The 24439-nt window shown below is 43.8% G+C and overlaps 1 protein-coding gene across 2 annotated transcripts; it reads left to right on the top strand.

Moving 5' to 3' along the window:
* The first annotated feature begins 3458 nt into the window (after positions 1-3458).
* Positions 3459-24202, top strand: RUFY3 (RUN and FYVE domain containing 3). 2 transcript variants are annotated; one of them, XM_009698121.1, is made up of 13 exons: positions 3459-3510; positions 11603-11776; positions 13121-13238; positions 14995-15096; positions 16085-16208; positions 16597-16658; positions 17717-17782; positions 17885-17954; positions 20090-20188; positions 20944-21024; positions 21653-21820; positions 22557-22654; positions 23585-24202. In XM_009698121.1, the coding sequence occupies exons 2-13, from the start codon at positions 11617-11619 to the stop codon at positions 23655-23657; spliced, it is 1221 nt and encodes a 406-aa protein (XP_009696423.1). In that variant the 5' UTR covers positions 3459-3510; positions 11603-11616; the 3' UTR covers positions 23658-24202. The 2 variants fall into 2 exon arrangements, with proteins under 2 accessions (XP_009696423.1, XP_009696424.1); XM_009698122.1 differs by lacking the exon at positions 3459-3510 and having other exon boundaries at positions 11609-11776; positions 20090-20182.
* The last annotated feature ends 237 nt before the right edge of the window (positions 24203-24439 follow it).

Genomic DNA, 24439 nt, shown 5'->3' on the forward strand with positions numbered 1-24439 from the left:
CCACCTCTATTTAAGCATTCTTATTAGTGGGAACAAAGTCATAACACAGAGAAGCTGCTTCTTCATACACATTAGTATCCCTGCTCATTAAGATTGGTTTGGGTTTGTTTTTTTTTTTTAATTGTTAGCAAAGGATAAAATGCCTTGGTAAGTCTTATTTGACATTGGATTTGAAAGACTCTGTGGTTGGTAGCAGGAGTGTCTCAACTTGCAGTGCGCCGCTGCAGCTGCGGTCCCTTCGCGGGGGGGCTGGAAGGGGTGCCTTGCCCCCCTGCTAAACTGGGTACATCGCCCCAAAGTGGATCCCGTGCCCCTGCTGTGTCCGCCAAGCAGAGAAGAGAGCAACTTTGAAAAACTTGAGTGTTAAAATAACCGACGGGATTTGCACAATTAATGTATTGGGGATAATAAGTACTCCGGTTCCTTTGTAAAGAACTTGCTTGTGTAATTATTCCAGTGGGATATTCAAGTCTATAATACTAATAGTCCTGGGAATCTAGTTGGAATGAGGTAATCGTTTTATGAAGACTTAAAAATGTGTGTAAGTGTTAAGATGCCCCCCCGCGCGGTGTTGTTCCGTGGAAATTCCAGACAAGTGGGGAAAACCGTACCGTGTGAAAGGGAGAGTGAAATGCATGCAAACTGCAGTTAAAGGCGTGAAGAAATGAAAATATGAAAGTGCTGATTAGCTGTGTGCTTTTGCCTCTAAATCTGTACAAATCCCATAGTGCCTTTGTGCCAAAATAAATTGATGCAATTCTTGCAAGTGTTCTCCCTAGAAAAGGGATAGGATGATAGGGCTGTAATAGAAGGAAATATTTGTGACCCCGCTGGGCGTTTGTCTGTGAGCTTTATGTGAATCACTTGCTAAGGGGTTAAAAACCAAAAAAAGATGCCTTGATCCTTTACCGTGAAGCGGGTAGCAGTTGTCCAGATAGAGCCGGCACAGTCGTGTGAGGTTTCTTGCACCTTTCTGTGAAACGTAGCCCAGACGTGATGGGAGGTGGGGGACTGGGCTGACTGGGTACACTGAAGTGGTTTCCTATGGTGATTTAAAAAACAAAAAAAACAACACACAAAAAAAAAAAAAAAAACCAAAAAACAAAACCCAAAACCACAAAAAAAACCAAAAAAAAACCCAAAAAAAACCCCAAAAACCCCCCAAAAAAACCCCAAACGCAAACCAAAGTGCTGAGAAAGCAAAACCTGTTGTTCCGTGTATAAGCCGGACTACGTGTTGTTAACAGCTGTCACAGGTTGGAGGTCTGGGGTGGTTTTTGGATGTGGAGCGCAGCAGAGAAGGAGGCGTAGGGGAGTAGAGAGCTTGGGGGCTGCCTGGAGCACGGAGGGGCAGTTTGCTGTGGCAGAATCCAAGTGAGAAGGATCCCGTGAAAGGTCAAGTAAAGCCTGGCAATTTCCTCTGTCCCTGTTACCGAGCTAATTGTAAATCTGGTTTTGGTTATGAGCTGTTCTTCACTGTGTGCACTCTAGATGAAGGAAAAAACCCAAACCCTCGGTTTGAGATAAAAGGCCATTCAGTGACGATGTCTGGCATCGATCTGGGTGTGCAGGTAGGGATTCTGGGGTGCTCAGAATCCGGTTCTGTTCTTTGCATGTGATGGAAAGTGCTATTAAATAAATCACGGTATGTGCAGCTGGCTAGCTTCTCATCTGGTTACATTTCAGAGATGCTAGGAATACAGCTAGAAGATGCTAGCCATATTAGCTTGTTTATGTAGCATTGTTACGCAAAGCATTTTCTACAAATACTGAATTTCTCAGTCATGCTAGCATCTGCATTTTAAGTCCTTTAAAAAAAAACAAAAAAACAAAAAAACCCAAAAAAAACAAGAAGGGAAAGGGATGGAAGTCAGGATCCATGAAGGTGACCCAGGAAAGCATCGGAGACGTGTCAGTCCACCACTGCACCGTGAGCCTCAAAAAGTCTCCTAAACCTTCAGGAAGCTGTAAGGCCCGTAGTAAAAGACCCAAAGCCGTAAGTGTGGCACGTGGTGGGAGCATCACCCGGGCTTGGTTCTTGCAATGGCAGGCAATTTCCCAAGCGAAACTCCCTGCTGGTCCTGGCAAGCAGGGGAAGGTGAACCCGGTTGTGCTCGTTGTCCTTCCCACCCCTGACGAGGAGAGGAGAAATCCCTGCCGCACCGAAAGCAGGTGATGACTTCAACCTGGGTGCAAGGGCAGGACCCGAGGAATGGTGGTTGTCCGCTGTCCCCAGTATCGCGGTAACGCTTGGCCGCCGGGGAAGAAGTGAACTTCTCGTTTATGAAGAAAATTGCTAAAAATCAGCGATGTGAATTAGAACAGTTTCAAAGGATGAGAAGGCTGTTGGTCGGTGGTATTGCGGCACTGGAGGCTTTTGGGGATCGGTTCAATTTTCAGCCGTACTGGTAATTGGACTTTTTCCCCCCGTTCCAGCGCGGTGGCTGTGCAGTTTGCTAGCCGCGGCTGGCGGTGGCTTTCCCGTGGGAGGGAGGAGGTGCTGGTAGCGGGTGTACTTTGCTCGGACTTTGGCACAGGTGGCCCAGAAAGGGGAATAGAGCCTTGCCTGTGCTTCGGACGTTCAACCGATTGCAAATTAGCGCCGAGGAGAGCAGGCACGTAAGTAGGAGCGGAAAATCCCGTGGGGTTCAGACCCTCCGGGGCTTTGTCTGGCTTTGTTTTCTGGGTTTGAAACCAGGGAATCGGTGGGCGTGCTGAAACGAATTTTTCCTTGTCCTGCCGGCTCCTCGGCCGGCACCCCTGCCTCCCCCTCGCCGTGCCCGTCGGCCGTCTGCAGGCGCCCACCAAGGAGAGGGGGGTGGCTTCCTCATCGAGACCCTCGTGAATCATCGTCAGAATGACGGCATGAAACCTGTGACCCCCACCCAGCCTCGGTCGGATCACCTCTGCAAGATTTTTCATTTGGAGCCACGGTCGTAACGGAGTTAAAGCTGTGTTTAACCTTATTGAAGACGTCCTCAGTATGTCCTTTTCCTGACACGTGCTCGCTTCTCAGGCGTGGCTGCGTTTCCCTGGTGGGGGCTCTTTTGGGGCCAGGTAGGGGGAAATGGAAGCAAGTGCTGGTGTTGCGTAAATATCGAAAGTTGAGTGCTTTGATCTTATAAACAAAAGAATGCTTTTCTCGCTTTTCTTTTTAGGATGTGCTTTACCAAAACGTTGCTTGTCCTAATGCAGAAGGAAACAAAGCTGCTAAAGCTTTCCTGAAGCCCACCTTAATTTGATTCTCAAGGAAAAAAACCGCTTTGCCATATTGTTTTGTGCAGACTAATAAACCCTTTTGACTTGCAAATCTCTTGCCGTTATGAATTAAGTCTTGTATTATGCAAATCTCCCTTTCAGTTACCCTTTTCTTATACCTTGATTTTGAATCTTTCCTTTAGATGATGGCTTGCATGACATTTTCTTTCTTTTCCTTTCTTTTTGCTGTTTGCAAAGACTCTTGGGAGGATTTGACAGATGTGGTGGAGCAATTGCGTGATGATACTGAAGGTGCGTGCCACGCCAACATCTTTCAGCTATTATTTCCACTAATGCTTGGCTTGTGCTTTATTATTTTGAGCCCGAGAGCAAAATACAGTTTTCCTTGCCAGTGCCCACAGCCGGGGCGTTCTGAAGGTCCTTGTCTGGGTGGCAACCAGAACCTGCTCTACTAGTTGCCCTCGGCCGAGGTTTGGTTTCTGCTCTTAGCCTGTTAAAGAAAATGCCTTTGATCGCTCGAGTGTATCTGTTGCTCTTGCAATTGTATTAATTTACATGTAAAATGGATGTTGTGAAGGCTTTTCTTCTAAATTTTATCAGCCCCTTCGTGGGTTCCGTGTGATCGGTTTTGGTGTCTAAATTGTGACTGATCTCATTTTTTTGAAAAGATGTGCATACAATGTTGCTTAAAAATGGTTTCGGAAATTTTGGGGTATTTTGACTTCAAGCGGAGGTAGAAAAAGTGAATCAACAAGGGGCTAGTTTACTTACATTAAATGCCTTCCGAGGCAGTTATTTTCCTGGGCCTGATACAAACACAGCTTAAAAGGTTGCAGCTATATGTGGAAGCTAAATTTAAAGAAATGTTTCAGAAATCACCCAAAGCTTCAAGTTTTCTGAAGTATTTCTATTTACCAACTCAAGACTTGGCAAAAGTGACTCTAAAACTTGTACTGCACATTTTGATTTGTGAAGTACTAAATGAGAAAATTTTTTTTTAATAGTGATTCTTAAAAATGATGCAAGAGTGAAATAGTTGAACGCCCAGTTCAGCATGCACTCAAGTAAATTTGTAGTTTGATGACTAAATACAACTGTTGGTGCTTGGGAGGCACGTGTTTGCAGCATGAAAGGCTAACGTACCTGTTGGCACCAAGGGAGCGAGAAGGGAATTCTCTGCTTATGGCCGAGAAGTTTAAGTGCCCATCATTAGAGGAATATAGCTAGAAGGATGGTTAGGGATGTTTAGCTGTACAGGCCAAATTCTTTCAAAATGGCAATCTCAAATTGGAAGCTAAAGCTGGGCTTCTTGCTATCTAGAAGACTTAGGAGCATGAGTCCTGTTCTTCTCCTCCTGGTAATCCCAAGCATTTCAGCTCTTTTTGCCAATGTGGGCATTGAGTGTTTTTGAAGGTATTGCGGATTGCACATCCCAGGGTGGCTGTTTTCTTACCAGTGTTTTATTCAGTTTTGGTCTAATTCTCACTGTTAGGATGTTAATCAAAAGCTGCATTTGTTTCTTTATGGCACGGATAAGCAATTTAAATGTGAAACTTGGTAAAGCAAAATGGTGAAATTAAGTGAAGTGGGTTTACATTATGGACCCAGGGATATAAAGAGAGGGTAAAGTATGAGCAACGCCGTGAAGGTTACGTCTGTCTTAAAATATGTCGTTGTGATTATTACTAGGATAATAACTGATGGGTAAGGATGGCCAAGTAATGCAGCGAGGTTTGGGACTCACTTAGGCAAAACCTTCCAGTGCAAATAGTTTTAAGCATGTTTCTGGTGGAAGAAAAAAAGGAAAATCAACCATGACATAGCAAACTTTCTTTTTATTTACATTTGGAAACTCGGATGGTATAAATGTTTTTAAAGAGGGTGTGTTATGCACAAAAACTAGTTTTAACGCATTAACTACACCGATCTCTTGCTGGCCGTCTTCCATGGATGGTGCCTTCCGTAACTTTTTTTCCCAATAAAACATTGTCCGGATTTTTTGCATTTATTTTGTCGGGGTGGGATACCTTTGAAATGTGTGTCTTGCCCGTTTGCTCTTGTATCTTTGTTTCCCATGACCACCACCCTGTTCTGTTTTTTTGAAACTCTTTCGTGCCTGGTGGGAAACTGTCCTCGGTGGTCGATCGGGGCTGATGGAAGCTTGACGTGGAGTCTGCTCTCCCCCGCAACGGTCAACATTAAGGACATAATAGCAAGGACAAATGAAGCAACCTTTTGAACTCTCTGTGAACATGTTTCTTCTCTTAGGAAACCCAGTTCCATTTTTGTAAGGTGGCTTTAGTCCAGCTGCTTTCCAGTTTATCTGCAGTCCCTCAGAGTAGACAGGTTGAATTTTGAATATAGAAGCAAAAAATTAGTAGAATAAAACACATTTCTGTAGGAACAGACATGCTTCTGCATTTCACTTGTGAATAGTCGTGTCACTTTTATTCTCACCACTGCTCACCTTTAAGAGAGCGTTTGCATGAGACGCACAACGTGCATCGCCTCGTCCTCGGGACAGGGCTTGCGTTGCTGGGGGGCAGGTGGGGCCTTTGAATGTAAGGGAATGGCAGGAAGTAGAAGATGCTTAAAAATACATAATGATGTTGAACTCCAGTTTAAATGATGAAAGTCTTTAATTTTTCTTAGGGGATTTGCTTTCCACAGTTACTTGAGATTATACATGTGTTCATGATTTCATAGTCCGAGCAGGTGGAACTAATGTCTGTCCTAATGTGAATTTGCGTAACTGAAGCTTACCGCCCTGTGGATAGCTGGCTGGTTTGTTGTGCGAGCAGGGGTTTCACCGTTAACATAGCTCAGTTAGTCCGAGTACGGTACGAACTGTTCGCAGGCTGCCGTTTCTCTTCCATACACAGAAGCAGCCTTTTGAAATTTCAGATTGCTTTAAGTTTGTATTCTTGATTTGAGATGGATTCAGGCCATGGAGAACCTTGCTGGAATACCGATTGCGTGGCGTTACTTTGAGCAGGTTTGTTCGCATCTGCAGTCTTTCTTGACTCCCTGCAGTTGATCAAAGTTCTAGCTTTATTTTAGTTTCGTCTAAATTCTTTTTAGGGTAGTTCAGTATGAGGAGTGATAAAATGTCATGTCACCAGGTGAAGTACTTAGACCACAGTCTCAGCTTAACCCTTTGAGATCCAGCATTGCATTGACTTTCTCTTTGACTTTCAGGTTCCTTGGTACATCTTCTACCTTTCAACCAGATTACGGGATTCCTGCGATTCTTGGATGCTTTTCAAAATGTCTTCATGGAAGCATCTCAGGAACCCTTTGCTTTTCATGCTGTTAGCGTATGAATGATGGTGGCACAGTTTTACCTGTTTAGAGGCTTGGGAGTTCGGTGTTTTAAGGAAATAGTCAGATGAGCTGATTATTTCACCCTGTCCTTCTAGCGGGATGCAAGTCCGGCTCAGTCACTTACACCCCATGCGAAAGGATGCTGGTTAGAAAACACGTCTGTTCTACAGCAGCTCCAGTATTTAAATAGGAAGGTGTCGATTTAGGATCACTTCTACTAAGTGCAATGTAAGAATTCAGCTGAAATCCAAACCACATTGAAAGGCAAAGTTTAAGGCCCAAGATTTTACTTTTTAAGGTTTATAGCATGGCACGTATAGTAAAACAGAGGTAGAGTTTTTGCAGTTAGAGGCAGACAGAGAAAGTTGGAGAAGATCCTGGCTCAAACTGAGGATCTGAGTTGCACATCAGGGTCGGAGCAGAAAGAGTCTGGGTTGACTGAAAGTCGTGTTGTGGAAAAGGCACCTTGGCTTGCTCGCCCTGCTTTTTGAAAGGTGTATATGTTGCGGTGCACATAACAACGGTATGAATGACTTAGGGTTTAATTTTTTGAATAAATCTTTGGGATTTTACCCAATTTCATACTATATAACAGTTAATTGGTTTGCAAGATGAGAATCTTAGAGAAGCTGCATATGCAGAGCACCGTCGTTCACAGCAGACCAATGCAGCAGAAACCTGTGATTAGTTCATGTGATGAAAACATTTTTCAGTTCTTTAGACTGTGACTGCACATTTTAGTCTTAAATGAAAGCATAGCCCTGCTTTTTCTTTTTTCCTAAGTGCTTTCATCAGCTCAGATGTTCATTAGCTGACACTGTTGAAAGAATCTAGTTGTCTTGAACATGTTTCATACGCCCCTCTATTACTCTTGTTTGTTTGTGGGGGTTTTTAATTAGGGTACCATTGACCCCGGGTGACACACAGCCGTCGCAGACCTCGGACTCGTGGAAAACCATGCGCCTTGTGAGGATCTAATGGAGTAGGACCCTAACTCTGGGCAGTGTCCTTGGACTCTGCCATGATCCAAATTAGCTAATAACCGTGGCCAAAATAACATTGCGCATGTAGTTGTCTTGTACCGTTTCTTTAATTTTGCGTTAGCTTTTCTCTGCATCTTCCTGTACTTTGCTGTTCCTCTGATAGGGAAGATTATGAACAAGGTTTGAGTCAAGTCTTAAACCTTTTAGATGTGTGCCGGGAGCAAACGCTCAGCTTTTCAAAAGGGTCTGACCCCCCTCCTGAGATCAGTCTGTACGGCATGCCTGCGCAAAGGAGTTTCCAGGCAAATAGTCATGTGCAACCCAGGCCTCAAAATGTATGTAAATTTAAAAAAAAACCCGCTGTTTCTTTTACCACAGCACCGTATTCTTGTGAGGGTACATATAAAAATTGCCTCGGATAATTCAAATGTACTAGAGATTTCTGCTGGTTTATGTGTCTCGGTCAGCGGCGCAGATATACTGTAGATAGAGTTGTGCTACCAGAAGTATTGAGGGAGTGGGCAGATGGTTTTTTTACCAGATAAACTTGTTCTGAGCGGAGTTTGAATCATGGCACCAAAGCAAGGCACAGTTTTGTGGCAGTAGTTGTCTGCGGTAGAAGCGAATGCTGTAGTGATGGTCACATACTCTTGAAGGGCGACGGCGATGGATGCTGTCGGAGGTTGTGTTCATTAGTTTTATGCAGAAGTACACAGAAGAAAATGTACAGAAGTTTCTTTTTTTAGTTGCATGTACAAAAATTAGTTTTTCCTATCATGTGTAATATCATGTCTGACTTTTTTTCCCTGAGTCTGCATTCCTAGTAATGGTGCCTGTTAGCCACATTGCAAATCATAAAATGGATTGCAAACCATAAAACAGGTAATCTGCTCAACGTAGATGCCAAATCTATGAGTTTAAAATAAAAAATCACCAGTAAATCACCAGGAATAAAAATCACCCAGTAAATTAAATCTTTGAACATTCCAGTACTGCTATGAGAATTGCATTCCTGAATGAGTACTTTTGAAGTTTTCTAAGCTATGAAAATAAGTGGTGAATGCCTAATCTCAGCCTTTTTATAAGATGTGAGCCAAGATAACCAGTGCCTGAGGAGCGTGCCGTTGGTAAAACAACTCTTGGGGGGCTTTGATCGCTTTGTCCCTCAGCAGGAGAAGACTGGGTGGAGACCCAGGAACAACGGGACTTGTTTGCCACTTCTCTGAACACGGAGGCCTTTGTCCATGGCAGCAGATGTGGCCAGGAGCGCAGCTAGACCCATCATGGCTGTCCATCGACGGCAACTCCAGCCGGCATTGCCTGATGCCGTCTGTACGCTCCCTGTCTCCGTCAGACGCCTTCCCTCCTCCAGCCGCTCGTGATTCCGGTGAAATCGAGAGACTTCTGGTACTGCTTCATCCTGGAGAAGAAAGGGGATGCGAGAGGCCTTGTCCTGACCTGCTTTTGGAGAGACTAAACCGCTGCAGCCGTGGTGTCAGCTTTGAATGATGGCAGCTGCCCTCACCCATCACTCTCCCTATGCTGGATTTTTTTCACAGCCCTCAGCTTTAACGATGCGTACTCAAGTGTCGTTAGCGCCATTGTCACGGTGCTAGGTCTGAGTATTTCTTTGAGTCGTCGGCAGCATCCCCGATAAAACCAGCCTGTCCTCTGGCAGACAGGCCACCCAAAAGTAAGCAAAAAACTAAACGGAAGCTCACCAACCTGGGAGCCCTGGGAACCTGACCCCGGCACGTGTCAGAGGCACATTCAGCAAATCTGCCCTTGTTTCCAGGTTTCACGAATGCTCTCTTTGGATTCCCTTTCATAATTTCTCAGGTTCTTTGAGGATGTTTGTGTCTTTCAGTAGTTACTTTTCGTCTCCCAGCCCTGAGGTGCCTTCCAGCATCTCCTTCTGTCTGGCATAAGGAGGCTCAGTCTCACAGTAGCAGTCGCTCCTCCTCTTGCCCATTTTGGGTTCAGCCATAGGTTACTGGGACCAAGTATTACTCCTGTCAGCTGCAGACTGCTGGGCCTACAGTGCTTTTCCACCTGCAGGAGATATCAAAGGTTAGAAGTGGGAACGATGTGATTTTTCCTGAATCTAAGGTGCTATAAAGTGTTACTCCTTGCTCTGTTTTTGACTGGTGGGTGCTGACAAGATGCCGCATTGCAGTGGCAGTACATTGGAGATGACGAGGAGTTTGTATTCGAGCAACCGGACTTGTCAGTATCAGCATCATGATGAAGCAGGATGAGAACTTGCATCATCGGGACAAGTCCTATAGGAGACTGTAGTAGTCTCAGAAGAATATATCCCTTGGCCTCTTTCAGCTAAGCTGTTATATTTTAAATTGCAAGAAATCGTTCTTCACAGTTGTATTGACAAGCGGATGAGGTATGTTAACAACCCAGGCAGCTCAAGTCCACCTGCCTAGCAGGGGTTTGGTGATTACTCAGTTGCAAACCTGCTGAATACAGCCCCAAACTTCTGCAAGACTTCACTTTGGGACTGGATCCGCTGAGGATGAGAGTTGCACCTTCCCCTCCTCCTTCACCATGAGAGAGGGAAGTAGGGACCCCAAAGAGTCCAAAAGAGCTTGAGACCCCCCCGAGGGTGGTGAGCGTGGCTGGTACCCCACCGAGCCGGCAGGAACAGCCATTCTTCCACTGCTTAGGTTTCGAGATGCCTTTATGGCTTCTTTCATCAAACTTAGCTATGTGCTCCCCTGCATTTTACATAGAAATATATCTCCTTTTGTTCTCATTGAAGGTTTTCAGTCTCTGATATTCATTTGCTTTACTGGTTTGCTAAATGCAAGCATGCTTTGTCAGTATAGCAGATAAAATGTGTACCATGTAGTCTTAGATGTCCTCTGGACGTGTTTCTGCTGCTAGGTGTAGTAAATTCACTCGTGAAGGTGGCAGTTTGGTTCAAGGGTCCATGGCTGTTTACAACAGCCCTCGAATAAATGTGTCTTAGAGGGATGAAACTGCTTGTGCTGAAGAAATTCAGCTCAAAAATTGGGTGTGAGATTGCAGGTGGAACGGATACAAACAGCATCATTTTAGTAGCCAGAATTTCCCTCTATTACCACGTGTCGCCAGGGCTAAAGCTCAAGCTCGCTTTATTTGTTGTGGACGTAGGACAATTTTGCTCTCGTTATGGGACAGTACTGTTGTAAACGGGTTTGCTTCTCGAGGTGTGGGAGATGCGGTCGGTGTTTGGGAAGAGAGGCTCTGCGTGCAAGGATCGGGCTCGGCATTGGCACCTTATGCAGGTCTGGGGGCAGGAGACCTGCAGGCGGGGTGGGGGCTGGAAAATGGGTGTCTGCCTGTGTTTTCTTGCAACCAGAAGCGTTAGCAAGTATAAAGATCTGAGTATTGATAATATGGTAGAGGAAGGATGTAGTCTTGGAAGATCTGTGGGTGTTGGGACTCGGAGCGAGCCGTCGGAGGAACCATGAGGATCAGCTTCTTCTTCCATCAGTGGTGGTGATAAAACAAAGAGGGAGAGGTGAGGGTTGGCTCCATGTCACATCCAAGTTTAGAAAAAAAAAACCCATGAGAAGGAAAGATGCCAGACTGGATAGAGAGACACATTGCTGGATTAAGTGTGAGCAGGTTTGTGGTTACCTTTAGATGGAAGAATAAATCACAAGTGGAGAATTCCTACCAGTTTGTAGTTGCTGGACGTAGCTGGGGATTTGAGTTGGAACAAGGGACGGCCGTAACATTCAGTAATGCGTTGTCAAGGTGTAAAGCACAATATTAACAGCTGTCTTTAAACTCTTCTTTCTTGAAAATTTAAAGCTTTTGTAGTTATTTGAAGTATTGAGGTACTCTTAATGTGATATATCGCCAATTCCGATGTCATTGTGTCTTTGGCCATGAATCGCTAGTTAATATTGATTTTTCTCAAGAAAAGGCCTGATAAGAGTGCCTCACGTGAAACTGTCACTGCCCCTAAAAATGCCTTCAAAGCTGAGGAACAAAAAGAGAGAGAGATGGGATATCTTATTGTATTAAAAATAGCTTTTGTTACTCAACAGCTTTTTTCTTCCTTTTTTTAATAGATCCTAATTATCTCATGGCTAATGAACGCATGAACCTGATGAACATGGCAAAACTGAGTATCAAGGGGTTGATCGAATCAGCGCTTAATCTGGGCAGGACGCTGGACTCCGACTATGCACCTCTTCAGCAGTTCTTCGTTGTGATGGAACATTGCCTTAAGCACGGCTTGAAAGGTAACCTTGCTCGAGAGGAGTCCTCCCGGGCTGTTTGCCATAGCGTAGGAGTGAGAAAAGGCAATCTCATTTTAAAAAAACCTGTTTTTGTAATCTCCAGTAGACTAAAGAGAGGCTGGGCAGGGTCACTGCGGTGATCACAGTTCACAGGCCACAGGAAGGGGGGGGGGAAATCTGCCGAAGGTCCAACGCTGCAGTTGAAAAGTTCACAGTTGTTGCAGGTGCTTGCCATTTTTAAAACAGCTTTTCAGATGACTTGAGGATAACTAAGTGATCCACGATAAAATTAGCTCCTCAGCAAACTCATGACTCCCTTCTTTTTCTGCACTTCCTCATGCTTTAGGGACGCAAAGGTCCTCGTGCTGGAAGAGGAACTGCAGCACGGAGGTCCTTTCTCAATAGTTCTGTCAAAACGGAGGATTTTGGCTTTGTGCAGCTAATGTCTTGCAAGCCCCGTTCTAAAAGAGCAAGCAGAGCATATATTTAACTACGTAATACGGAGTCACAACTAACATTGCCGAGAACCAGACTACTTTTCTTGATGTGCTGCCCTTAAGCGATAGTAGCTTGAGATGAAAAGCAGAGGATATTAAATGCCCTCCCAGCACCCGTACGTACGTCCTGCGGTGCTTCTGTAGCAGTCGTGTTCAGCATTACGTGTGGAAGAAGCGATTCCTGTGCTGGTCAGGGTAACGTCGTGCAAGGGAGAAGAGTTCCTGTTCTTCAGCTGCTTTGTCGGTCCATTTGCCAGTGCCCCTACTGCTGGTCAGAGGTTTGAGTTCTTGGTCTTCTCGCTGCTGCTGTGAAGTAGCAATAAGAACTATGGAAAAAGAAAATGAATTTCCAGCTTTAGTACCTAGTGGTCAGTACAAAGCTTTTCTGAAGGAAGAAGGGATGCGCAGAGAAGCCCCTAGCAGCTGTGCAGGAGGAGCGGGTTCAAAGCGGTGTGGTCCTTTTCCTTGTAATGTGACGGGCAGTGGGAGAAGGTCGCCGTGCACACATCAAGTGTAACCGAGGGACAGTGACAGCATCCTAGTAGAAATTTTGACCTCTAGCAGTGAATCAAAGTTGCTGGTTATCACTGGATGTTGTTGTTTTGGCATATTGGGGACGTATGGAACATGTTCTGGCATCTGTCTCGAGCTCCTGTTGCCTTATTTGAACGATACCAGTAATTGCCACACTCAGGCATAAAAGGTTGTGTTTTGTACTTGCCCAGCAGCAGTCCCAGAAGAACCTTTCTGGCAGTTTTTGTCTACTGTTCATTCACTTCTGACCATGTTTGAGAATGTGTTTAGTCAGCACAGGCCTAACGGGCTCATTTTATATCCTTCTCTTTTCTAGCCAAAAAGACTTTTCTTGGGCAAAATAAATCATTTTGGGGACCTCTAGAACTGGTAGAAAAACTTGTTCCGGAGGCTGCAGAGATTACAGCAAGTGTTAAGGATCTCCCAGGGCTGAAGTAAGTACAGTCTTTTACTGCACAAGTACATAGTATGTTTTTTATTGTAAGAAGGATCCTGAAGTAGAGAAGGAAGGGCAAACATAACCTTCAGGAACACATCTGCTATCTTCTGCTGATAAAAATGGGTCATTACTCTCCTTTCCTTACTGAAGGATCTGCAGAAGGAGAGGTTAGGATATATTCTTCCTGTGTTAAGCACATGGGGTCTTATGGACAATAGTGCATTTATTGCTAGCACTAAACGAGTGACAATGTGTCTCAGGAATGGGAATGGCCTTTACTGATTCTATTTCTGACGTCAGACTGAAGAGGAAGGGGATTGGAAGGCAGGTGATTACAGGTTAAATAGTTTTGAGGCTGATAGAGGTATTTTTTCTTTTAAATAAATTCAGGTAAACTTGTAAAGTTGGTGTAAAAGGGAAGCTCGGTCACCAAGTTGGAGAAGATACTAGCTTATGTTAAAGGGGGAAGGAAAAAACCCACTTTAAACATATGTTGCTTTAAAAAAATTTCGTAGTCATTTCAGACATCACATTCAAGTTTGCTTATTCCATGCTAAAAAGAAACTGTAAGAGCCTTTCAGCCTGGGGAATAGAAAAAAGATGTAAGGAAGCTTTTGTATGAGCAGCAGGACTAAGGATTAAATCTTCTTTGCTGAAAGAAGAGATGAATAGATTCAATAACAGTTTCTTTCATGTTAGCATTTAGCGATGTACATATGGACAAGTGCGTTTACTGGAGCTGTGTGCAGGACTCCTCCTGGAACAGCTTACAGGGCCAGCGTGGAGTGCCAGCAGTGCTGTGCCAGAGCTCCTGTTACCTTTTCCTGGTGTAAAAGAAGATGGAAACATTCAATAAAATGAAATAAAGAACAGTTTTAGAATAAGTTTCTAAACGTTGCATTCATACTAACCCTTGGGAAATGTCATGTCGTGTGTTAGTGAGGTCAAGAATGGGGAGTAATGAAGATGACTTTCACGGGCGGTTGCTGCATATAGCAGCGAAAGTTAGACAATGAAGTGCCCCACATGCCGTTTGCTGTAAGACTGCTGGAGATGGAAAAGACGTTTCCTTCTAAGCAGAATAGTGCTCAAGGCGGGGGATTTACACCTTCCTTTGGAGCATCTAGTCCTGGCTCCTGGCCAGCATGCCAGGGTAGACGAGCCAGAGCTGTGATGCAGCGTTATCAGTTACCGTATTTATAAAGCTGCGTGCTGCAGATTGCCAGGAGCAACAGCGGGGGACGGTCTGTGGCTGTAACCCATCGCATCCTGAGAACGTGGTAATGAGCAGAACGGTTGAAGAGCGCAGTACTGCCTTGGTCTTTTCGGTTGTCTGTGTGGGCTCTCACCCAACGCAACACCTACCTGAAGGAGTGGTGCTTGGGCATCTGTGCTGAACTGAAGCCTGCACGTGTTATTCTGACTTGCCTTATGCAAAACTGATTTTGAATTAGAAGGTGATGTGTTGAAGCAGCTGATCTCTGCCTATGCAGTAGCATCCAGCAGGGCTAAAGTCAGGGAGATATTTTTAGTATAACGAGTAATACGTATTTAGTTATGAGAGAAGCAGTGATTGCTTAGATAAACTTGTCTGCAACTCTTTGCACTTAAGTACCTTGTATTTCCCTGTTTTCATCAGTGCCAGCTCTGTCTTTGAGATGTGGAAACTGTAGACAGAATGGGATTAGTGGAGCAGTTTGTGAGTGCGCATTGTGGTATGTCTGTAACCGTTCTCTCTCTGGCCTTTGCAGGACTCCTGTGGGCAGAGGAAGAGCTTGGCTTCGCCTGGCTCTAATGCAGAAGAAACTCTCAGAATACATGAAAGCCTTGATTAACAGAAAGGATCTTCTCAGGTGAGCGCGGAGCTCGCTCTCGGATTAGGTTAGGTTCGCTTCTGCCCTCTGGTTAGATCTTTACGATCTTTTACACTCAAATGGTAAAATATGTGTGTACTTTTTTGAGAAGCAGAGCTTTCTCTGAGGGATTAAAAATGCTTAGTATTCTTTCTTAATTCAGAAGCCTTTATTTCTCTGCTTTGTCTCAAATATCCGTTAGAATAAACACAGATTTTGCTTCCTAAGAGATGATTTGGGTGAAATATTTGTACAGAGGGGATGCAGCATTCTCTGTCTGCAAAATCTTGGCCCTGGATTTATTTCTGACCGTGTCACTTCATTACCATGTGACTTGGAACAAGTCATTTTGCTTCTCTCTATCTCTGCTTCCCGCTCGTAAAACAGCAATAATTTTGTACTTTAATTGAAAGTCCATGGATTTGAACTACTATGTCTGTGTAAAGCAATAGGATTTAATAAAAATGTTGATGTTTCTTTACTCAAACAAGTAGGTTTTTGTTGGCTGTCTATGTAAATCCATAGCTGACTTGGGGTTAGAAAGGAGAACTTTGGTGTTGTCTACTGGAAAATGCGGTGGTGGCTTGTGTTACTAGCAGGATGTAATAGGGTAGTGGAAGTATGCTACTTAAAAAGCTCTGATACTAAGCCCCAGTCTTAAACCTTCAGTGTGCTGTACCGTTGTTCAACAATCGTACTTACTTTCCATCGCCTTTCAGCAGTGAGGGACCAGGTCTCCTACTTACTGGGTCTTTGCCTCACCTAACGACTGACTGTGACACGAAGGTTTGTTCAGTCAGAGCTGCTACATCGATAGCACGCAGGAGTACATTTCTGCAGGGACTGTGTGCCTCTGCCTGGGTTTTTGTTAAGGCTGAGCTTGCGTTACATTGTCGTGTGAAATACCAGGGGTCCCATGCTAGTCGCCATTGTTTTAGTTGACTTTTAAAGATGCAACATTTGTCTTCTCTTGCTGTGCATCCTGCAGTGAATTTTATGAGCCTAATGCTCTGATGATGGAAGAAGAAGGTGCGATCATTGCTGGCCTCCTAGTAGGTTTGAATGTCATCGATGCAAACTTCTGCATGAAAGGAGAAGACCTGGACTCACAGGTACTGGGTATTCAGTTAATGGGTTTTTCTGCTCATTTAACTTGGAAGAATTTTCCATTGTAGAGGACTTTGATCAACCAAGATAGAAGTTTGATACTATGTGTAATAGAAGACTGATAGAAGCTTGTTACTACGACTGTGGTGTTCAGTTAGCTGGCAGCACTGTCATCAGACTTCCTTGCCAGCTTGCTACTTATCCTAGTATATTTTTGCTTGAAATGTGCCGTGTTTTCAATTAATTTTGGATAGATTACCGGTATAATGAATCCTTGGTATAATAGAACATGTCCTGATGTTCTAACTGAATGACTCTAAACTTTCACAACTGCGGCTGGTGGTTAGTCTTAGAAAAAGTGTTTAATGGAAAACGTAAATTTTTCTTTTCTAGGTTGGAGTTATTGATTTCTCAATGTATTTGAAAGATGGGAACAGCACAAAGGGCAGTGAAGGGTAGGTACATGCACAATTGTCCTGCTTCTTATCTCTTGGTAACTTGTATTCCAGTATTCTGGGTTGCCTTGCAAGCCATTACATTTTCAATTAAAAAGCTACTTAGACTGAATTGCTCTTCCATGATAAACCATAATATATAAATACGATACTGGAAACACTGGGAGGGGGCAGGGGAAAAGGAAAGTCTCCTGGAAATTCTGTGTGTTCTTCCTAAACTGGCAATTGAAGGTAAAAATCTTTTAAAATACTTAAAAAGGTCTATTTTTAAAATAGACCCTCTGCTGAATTAGGTCTGCCATTCTTTAATGCCTTTTTGGTAAGCAACTTAGTAGCCTTCACCAGTTGTACGGCTAGCAGCATAGTCTTTGATTTTTGGCACCATCACATCCTCAGAAAAAAAAAATAATCTCCAATTGGAAAAAATCATAACTGTAATAATAGCCTAAAGTACTTGTGCCAGCATACACAAACGGAGCCGTGCAACGTTCAGAGCAAGTGGCTGAAAAATACAGTGTGGGCACACTAACATACGGATCAGGTGGTGTGGTTTTTTGAGGTTCTTCAAGAGTACTTCTTCCTCCTGAGAAAGTCCTGCTAGTTTGAATTCAGGTATATTTTTAATAACTATCCCTCGAGATCAGGTGTTCTGATTGCATTTATTTTATCTATAGCTTCATTTTTAGAACATTCTTTCCTTTAGTTAAGATTTCCTGCTGGAAGTGCATGCAAAACATGCATTTGTTGGCAGTTTTCCTTGGGTGGATTTTGGTGAGATGTCCAATATAAATATAGTGCAAAACCAGTTGGTTTTTTTTTAAATTTGAAATACTGCTGTACTCTTTGAAATGTTGTCTGCCTTAATCGTTCTGGTTTTGTGTGTCACAAAATGCCTGAATGTCATCCAGGGGAATGGGGCAGTCGCAGCTTCTGAGAAGTGTATTGGTGCGGCGCTGGGTATGCGGGCTGTGTGGCCACGATTCCTCTTAGACCTTTACAGGTGTCCCTTAGTTCTTTGAATCCACATGGTTGAGCTGAATGACATTTCTTTTTGCCAGAGATGGTCAGATAACTGCTATTTTGGACCAGAAGAACTATGTAGAAGAACTGAATAGACATTTAAGGTAAGACATGATTCATTTATTCTTTATTATATAGTATAACAAAATAAAACCCAGGATTTTAAAAAAGAAGGAATTACTGTAGGGTCTTTTTCTCTTCAACAGTGCTACGGTAAACAACCTACAGGCCAAGGTGGATGCCTTAGAAAAATCCAACACTAAACTGACCGAGGAGGTAAGTGTAATAGAAACTCATCTGATGTTTTGGCCTTTTGGCATAGGGAGTTAAAAAGGTAGGGGAGGAGTTATTTTCGGATTTCTGGTGTACGTGATGATGAGTGTTTAACGATGGAACTGGAATAACTGACCTGCCGAGGAATTACCCTGGCCGTTGCCACTAACTAAGCATGAGGTGGAAAAACAACCAAATGGTTATGTTAAAAAACCAAAAGCTGCTGAATACGCCTTCTCCCTCTGAAGTCTTCGAGTGCTTTCTGAGTTTTGGAAAATGTCTTCGAATAAATTGTACAGTGGGAATGGTTTCAAATGCCGTGCAGCTGATGTAGGTTATGAGATGTCCAGACATGACAAAGAAATTTTTAAATGTCTGTTTATTTTGACCAGTGCAGAAGTTTACTACAGTATAAAGATTGTAGCTGAAATGTTTCAATAACTTTTTCTCTAGCCTGTCACAATTTGCAAGAAATAAAGGAGAAATTATCATTTTAGATGAAGCATTGTTCAGTCTGAGCATGAAAAATGGTTGGTATGTGAGTCATAGGTGTAACCTGTGTTTTAAAATTGGTCTTGCAGTTCATTAGTAATGGCATAAATGTAATAAAATCTTTTGGGGTCAGTTCCCTGACAAATGGGTGATAGGAGGTCTCGTCCTAACGGTTTTACAGTATCTCTGTCCACATGTCACTTAGCTCAGCGGAAGGATTTTGATTGGGATGTCTTGTAGTACAAGATTGGGTGCTCTTGTAGTACAAATATGAAATAGAAATTCTTTTTTCCTTGTTCGCCCTCATTAAAAGAGGTCTGTGTGTTTGGTTATTGGACGTTTACTCCAGTGGGTGTATTCCAAACGATGAGAAGCTTTGGCGATGGAAATTGGTGTATCCACTCTTGCAATTAAGGAGTAAGAAATGTTTTTTACAATTAAAATATTTTTTAATTTTGAAAAGGTGGTCTGCAGTAGAGGCTGCCTTTCTCAGTGCTGCTATAGTAAGTGGCTTTTGATTTATTACCTGCAGAGGAGGAGTGCTGTGCCCATTAGGCATGGTACCCATGCGATTAATTGCAATGTTGACTGAAGTATTTTTTTATTTTTTTCTTTTTTTTTTTTAAATAATTTCCTTGCTTGTATCTTAGCGCAACCAGCATACTGTTCAGAGTAAGAATTTAAGCGAGATTGGAACACGCTGTGCCAACCAGGGCTATTTGCAGGGTGTAGTTAATGAACTGCGTCACATGTCACATCAATTTGTGTATTTGCCTTGAGCTGTACCAAAGGCTTGCACTTTTATCAGGGTAATTTCTATTTGGGTTTGTCACTTAATAACATTGCTGATCTCCTGGAATGTCACTGAGCTTTTCTCCTGTGCAAGGCTTACGTAAGTTATGATGTACAAAGCCAGAAGGAGTTTTCTGAAGTTATTTTGGCCTTTGACCACACACTCAAAAGTAACCTGTTAGTCTGCGGTGATGTCTTGATTGGGAGCTCCTCTGAGGCAGGTGTCCTGTCACCCAAGGGTGGTGTGGGCTACGGATCCTCCGTTTCCACCCAAATCTTCCTCCTCTGATGAGGTTCTCATCCTGCTCCTCCTGCCCAAATGCTTGAGCATCTTACATCTCAGATGCTCTACCTAGCAGTGTACCCAGACTGCTGAAGCTTTAGCAAACCCACGCAATTATTTCTTCTCTGGTAATACGTTTCAGTTGCTAGAAGTCAACAAAAGTTAGCTGCCGTGTGCTCACGCTTTTCCTTTTTGTTCCCTTTGGCAAGGGAAGGGGAATGGAGTGAGAATTTCTGTTGAGTTGCACTAACCACACGTTACACCGAGTCTAGCAGGTGGAGACCTGAAGAAGTCTATAACTTTACTGAAAGATAGGAACCAAAATTGGTTGGGAAGTCTCTGGTTTAGCCGATACTGGAATTCCATCACACTGGCACGAATTGATGCTTTTCCTGATAGTTTTTCTCCATGGTGGAGGCCGAGTTGTCTTTTGCCACTCCAAATATATTTTTTTTCCTCACTTGAGTGTGGGGAAAAGAAAAAAAAAAGTAGGGAACATGTATTCTAGAGAGGGGGAAAAAATGGTCAAGTATGTTTTTGATATGTTACTGATGTTCTGTTTTGTTCACAGCTTGCGGTTGCAAACAACAGGATTATTACACTGCAAGAAGAGATGGAACGGGTTAAAGAGGAAAGCTCTTATATCTTAGAGTCCAGTCGTAAGGTTGGTGTGGGGGGGTGTGTGTGTGTGTGAAATGATTACTGAACCTTTTGGGCAGTCTCAGCCCAAATTCAACCGAGACCTCAGTGTTTGGAAGAGACTTTATTTCCTTATGTATCTCACACAAAAACTGCAGTTGAGAAGAGCGGCTCCAGGTGGGTCCTGGGCAGAGGGTAACAGATGGGCCCTGGCCACGGTAAATCCTGCCTGGCCGTGGCCGATGAACCTGTGAGCCCGCGCAGGGCCGAGAGGCAGCGCAGCACCCTCACGGCTTGCTGGGTGGAGGTGTCGGGTGGGACAGGAGGAAGGATGATTTACTGAGGGGGTGGCGGAAAAATTTGGACGTAGGAGTTCTGCTTTTTTTGGCCTGAAGTGCTACCCTTTTGGGAAATCAAGGGGGCAGGATCTATAATATTTTTTTGTTGATTTATTGAAAGTACCAGTAACTATGGCAGAATCTGGTTTTAGTTTTGAAACCTGTAAGATCTTTTTCTGAGGTTTTCTTGGTGTGTTGTGGAAGTTCTGAAAACGGACAGCCTGTCCACTTAATTCACACCCATGGAAGTGCACGGAGCGCTTGGGGAACAGGGGAACAGGGAAACAGAGTCATTTCCCATGGCAGCTGCGTACGGCGCGAACTGAAGGGGGCTCTGAGTTTTGGTAGCTGCAGAATTCATTTTTGATGTGATAGGAAAAGCAAATAATTAGTTATTTGGGTTAGTGGTAGTTAATGACAAATTAATCGAGTGCCTTCATTAACTTAGGTCACCAAAGACAGAACTGCTGATGGACATGCACTGACTGAGGCACGGAAACAGTTAAAGGAGGAGACTCAGCTGCGGCTGGTAAGGACTCCGTGAGCTTGGAGCTCACTACAAATGGCTTTTTCACATCGTAAGTCCATGCCAGACCATCGCTTTTGAAAATGTTGGGGCAGGGGATTTTTTTCGTTCTTGCCTGCCTGCTTCAGCCTGATCCAAGAGAGTCTTGTCAGAGCAACGTTAGTTTTGTGGCTCTGTTGATCAGTTTGAGGTCTGTTTCTCAAAAGGAGCAGTGCAGTTGTATTTCTAGGTCTGACATATCCCCCTTGCCAGATGAGGATAGTGCCACTATCTGAACTGTTACTCAATACAGTGTGTTCAGCTGGTGGGGAGAAAAATGCCTGAGCAGAACGTTTTTAGGAAATAAGTCTACCAGCTTTTCACTAGTCCCCTCCATCAGAAAGATGGGCCTATATAATACTTTCTGACTCTTTGCTAGTAATGCTGTTTACGTTGCTTTAACATTGGGCTGAAAACGTGGATTTGTTGTCCTTAATTGTCTTTGACGGGTCAGATTTGTAACTGTGACGCGGTGGCAATGCAGCACGCTCGGAGGTAGCGTCTGCGTTGGCAGGAGCACCAGTTGAGGGGGGTTATCTCACAGACGGTGAGGAGAGCTGGCTGGCGATGCTGACTGATCCCTGTCTTCCAGGATGTGGAGAAGGAGCTGGAGGTGCAGATCGGGATGCGACAGGAGATGGAGCTAGCCATGAAGATGCTGGAGAAGGATGTTTGCGAGAAGCAAGATGCGCTGGTGGCACTCAGACAGCAACTGGATGATCTCAGGGCCCTAAAGCATGAGCTGTCTTTCAAGCTGCAGGTAGGGAGATAATTAAATCAAATGCAGTGAATCCAGAGAAAAGTGATAGCTGCTCTTCTTTTTTCCCCCTATCTATTTAACAGGTGCTAGGTGTGGAGGCGTTACAGGCTGCATAGCATACCTTGGTCTTGCTACAAGAAAGCTGTAGTACTTGAACAAGTGAATGTGATGGAGGTTAAAGGAAGGTGCAGCTTCTTCGGAAGAAAGATGCCGAAATGTGTGTGTGTGACTGGGGAAAGCATCTTCTGTGTGTGTATGGTATAAAAACTGAGCCACAGCAGCTTCTGTTCAGTACAATCTAGTGTGTGAGGGTATATGGTGTAATTACGTACATTACTGTGTGATGACAAAAGCAGACTCTTAAGACAAAGAGCAACACCAAATGCTCAGAAAGAAATCCTAAAATAAACTTTAGACCAGGGAAGAGTTGCTTCTGCTCTCCTTGAGCCAATCGTTCTGCAGAACAGTTGAATGATATTAGCAGGTGCTGCATTAATAGGTATTCTACAGGAAGCTTCATTGGTTATGGTATTGCCCTTTTGTGGGGTCCAGATGTAGCCTGCACCTGTACGGCCAGATGTTTGTCCTTGCAATATTGACCTGGCATTTGCTTTGTGAGCACCTTTCCCTGCCTCTCTGGCTTCTGCCCCTTTTGTTTCATGTGCAACACGATTTACCATGGCTTATTTTGGTTTTACTGCTGCTTACAAAAAGCCCACCTTGCTATTTTTTCCAGAGTTCAGACATGGGAGTGAAACAGAAGAGTGAATTAAACAGCCGTTTGGAAGAAAAAACAAATCAGATGGCTGCCACCATCAAACAGCTTGAACAAAGGTAAAAAATGAAACTTTTACGGTTATAAAATCATGTGTGTATTCTGGTGGTAGTGTCCCACTGACCCTGAACGGACCAGACGAGAGTCCGAGCGCTCTGCGTAGCCACTGCTAAACAGAGCTACGTGAGGAGAGCTATAATTTTTGAGATGCTGTTAGGAGAAGTGTTTTGCATGCTCAGTAGGGGTTTCCATTAGAAAAGAATACACTACAAACCCAGTAGTTAACATGGCAGCTTTGTTTATCTACATCGGCTGCACTTTCGTATGTTAGCCAGTCTTTACAAGTCAATCGCTGTCTCTGATAGCACTGATAAAAATCAGAAATGTGAATTTAGAAGAGCTTGAAAAAAATCCTCACTTGAAAATAAATGGAGAAAGATGTGAGAGGGCAACCTGGCTGTCGCTAGAAGCTGATAAAGGTAGCCCATAGGTATAGTAGCCATTTGGACTGGGACAAGTTCTGTCCTAATGACGGTGCTGCTCTTGTGTTACTGACCCTCATGAAACTGGGAGGGCCTCAGCACCGAAGTCGGATTGATTTGAGAAGAAGCAGCGCTCCTTTTTGCCTTTTTGACTTGTTCTCGAAGCCAGGCCTTGCGGTGATTTGGCCAAAGGTTCAGAACTTCAGTCTCTGGGAATTGCCTTGACTGACTTGCTAGCTCCGAGAAAATCGGGGGAAAGCATGGCTCTCGGCAACCTGGATTGTCTGGGACTGACTTAATGAGCAGGGCGTTGCGCTAAATTACCGCTCTCATTTTAGGGTTTATACTGTGAATCGTTCTTTATTAAAAAAAGGTCATTTTGCTTGTAGAAAGTTTGTATTTCAAAATGTTTTATGATATCTTCTCAGCTAATTGATTTGCTCTTTTTCTCTTGCTGTTCTTATTTTTCCATTTTCTCATCCTCCTCATTCTGACTTACTTATACAGTGAAAAGGATTTGGTGAAACAGGCAAAAACCTTAAATAGTGCAGCAAACAAACTGATCCAGAAGCATCACTAGACATTTTTATGTCTGGTCACCTCACAGCTCTGACATCAGAACTCAATTTATGAGGGGAGAACTTGAGAATTGCTAAAAGCAACAGTTAAAATGTTAATTGTCACCTAAAGTTGATTCGGAATTTGCTGAATTTTTAAAATCAGTGAGTTTTTCTTCAGAGATTTAGAGTCGGGTATAAAAATCCCTAACTTTGCCATTTAAACTGTGTTAAAGTACCAATGAGTTGGCTGATAAACACACCAGAAAAGCATAAGGAATGGGAGATATGTGGCTCTGTACATCCCGGTGATGCATACCGTATACAGCAGCACAAGTCTTCAGCGTTTGTGGATACTAGGTGCGTTGGTCAAGCCAATATCAGATTGGCCAGCTCTGGAAAGTCAGCTAGTTTTCTGTGTTACCCTTTTTGTGAAGTAGACGAAAAAATGCATTCCTGGAAGTTGTTGAAAGTAGTTGTGTGCGTACCCCAAGCCGTTACCCGTTCACTTCTGTTCTGTGGGTTCAGCCCCAAGTCCAAGACAAGCGGGCACGACTCGATAGCTCATCACCGTGAAGACCAGCCCTCTCGTAACCGAGACTGCTTGCGATGATTTTGCCTTAGTAGTGACTTGGTGGGAGGGTGCGGACTTACCCTTATTCCTTTAAACTTCATGTGTCCAGAATTAGTAGCTAGGTGTCTTAGAGTTACATGATAGAGTGGCAAGTTCAGTGGAAACCTCCTTATCTTTGCATTGCCTTCTACCTCTGCCATGAATCCCTCTAGACGTACGTTGCGGTTCTTC

Source organism: Cariama cristata, unplaced genomic scaffold (genome assembly GCF_000690535.1).
Source record: "Cariama cristata isolate BGI_N322 unplaced genomic scaffold, ASM69053v1 scaffold6484, whole genome shotgun sequence".
NCBI classification, from domain to species: domain Eukaryota; kingdom Metazoa; phylum Chordata; class Aves; order Cariamiformes; family Cariamidae; genus Cariama; species Cariama cristata.

What these genes read in the sequence shown, in the direction of transcription:
- RUFY3 (XM_009698121.1), top strand. Translation starts at nt 11,617, where the DNA reads ATGGCTAATGAACGCATGAACCTGATGAACATGGCAAAACTGAGTATC. An exon ending in ACACTAAACTGACCGAGGAG is followed by an intron (nt 17,955 to 20,089) that starts GTAAGTGTAATA and finishes TTTTGTTCACAG; the next exon opens with CTTGCGGTTGCAAACAACAG. An exon ending in AGTCCAGTCGTAAGGTTGGT is followed by an intron (nt 20,189 to 20,943) that starts GTGGGGGGGTGT and finishes TCATTAACTTAG; the next exon opens with GTCACCAAAGACAGAACTGC.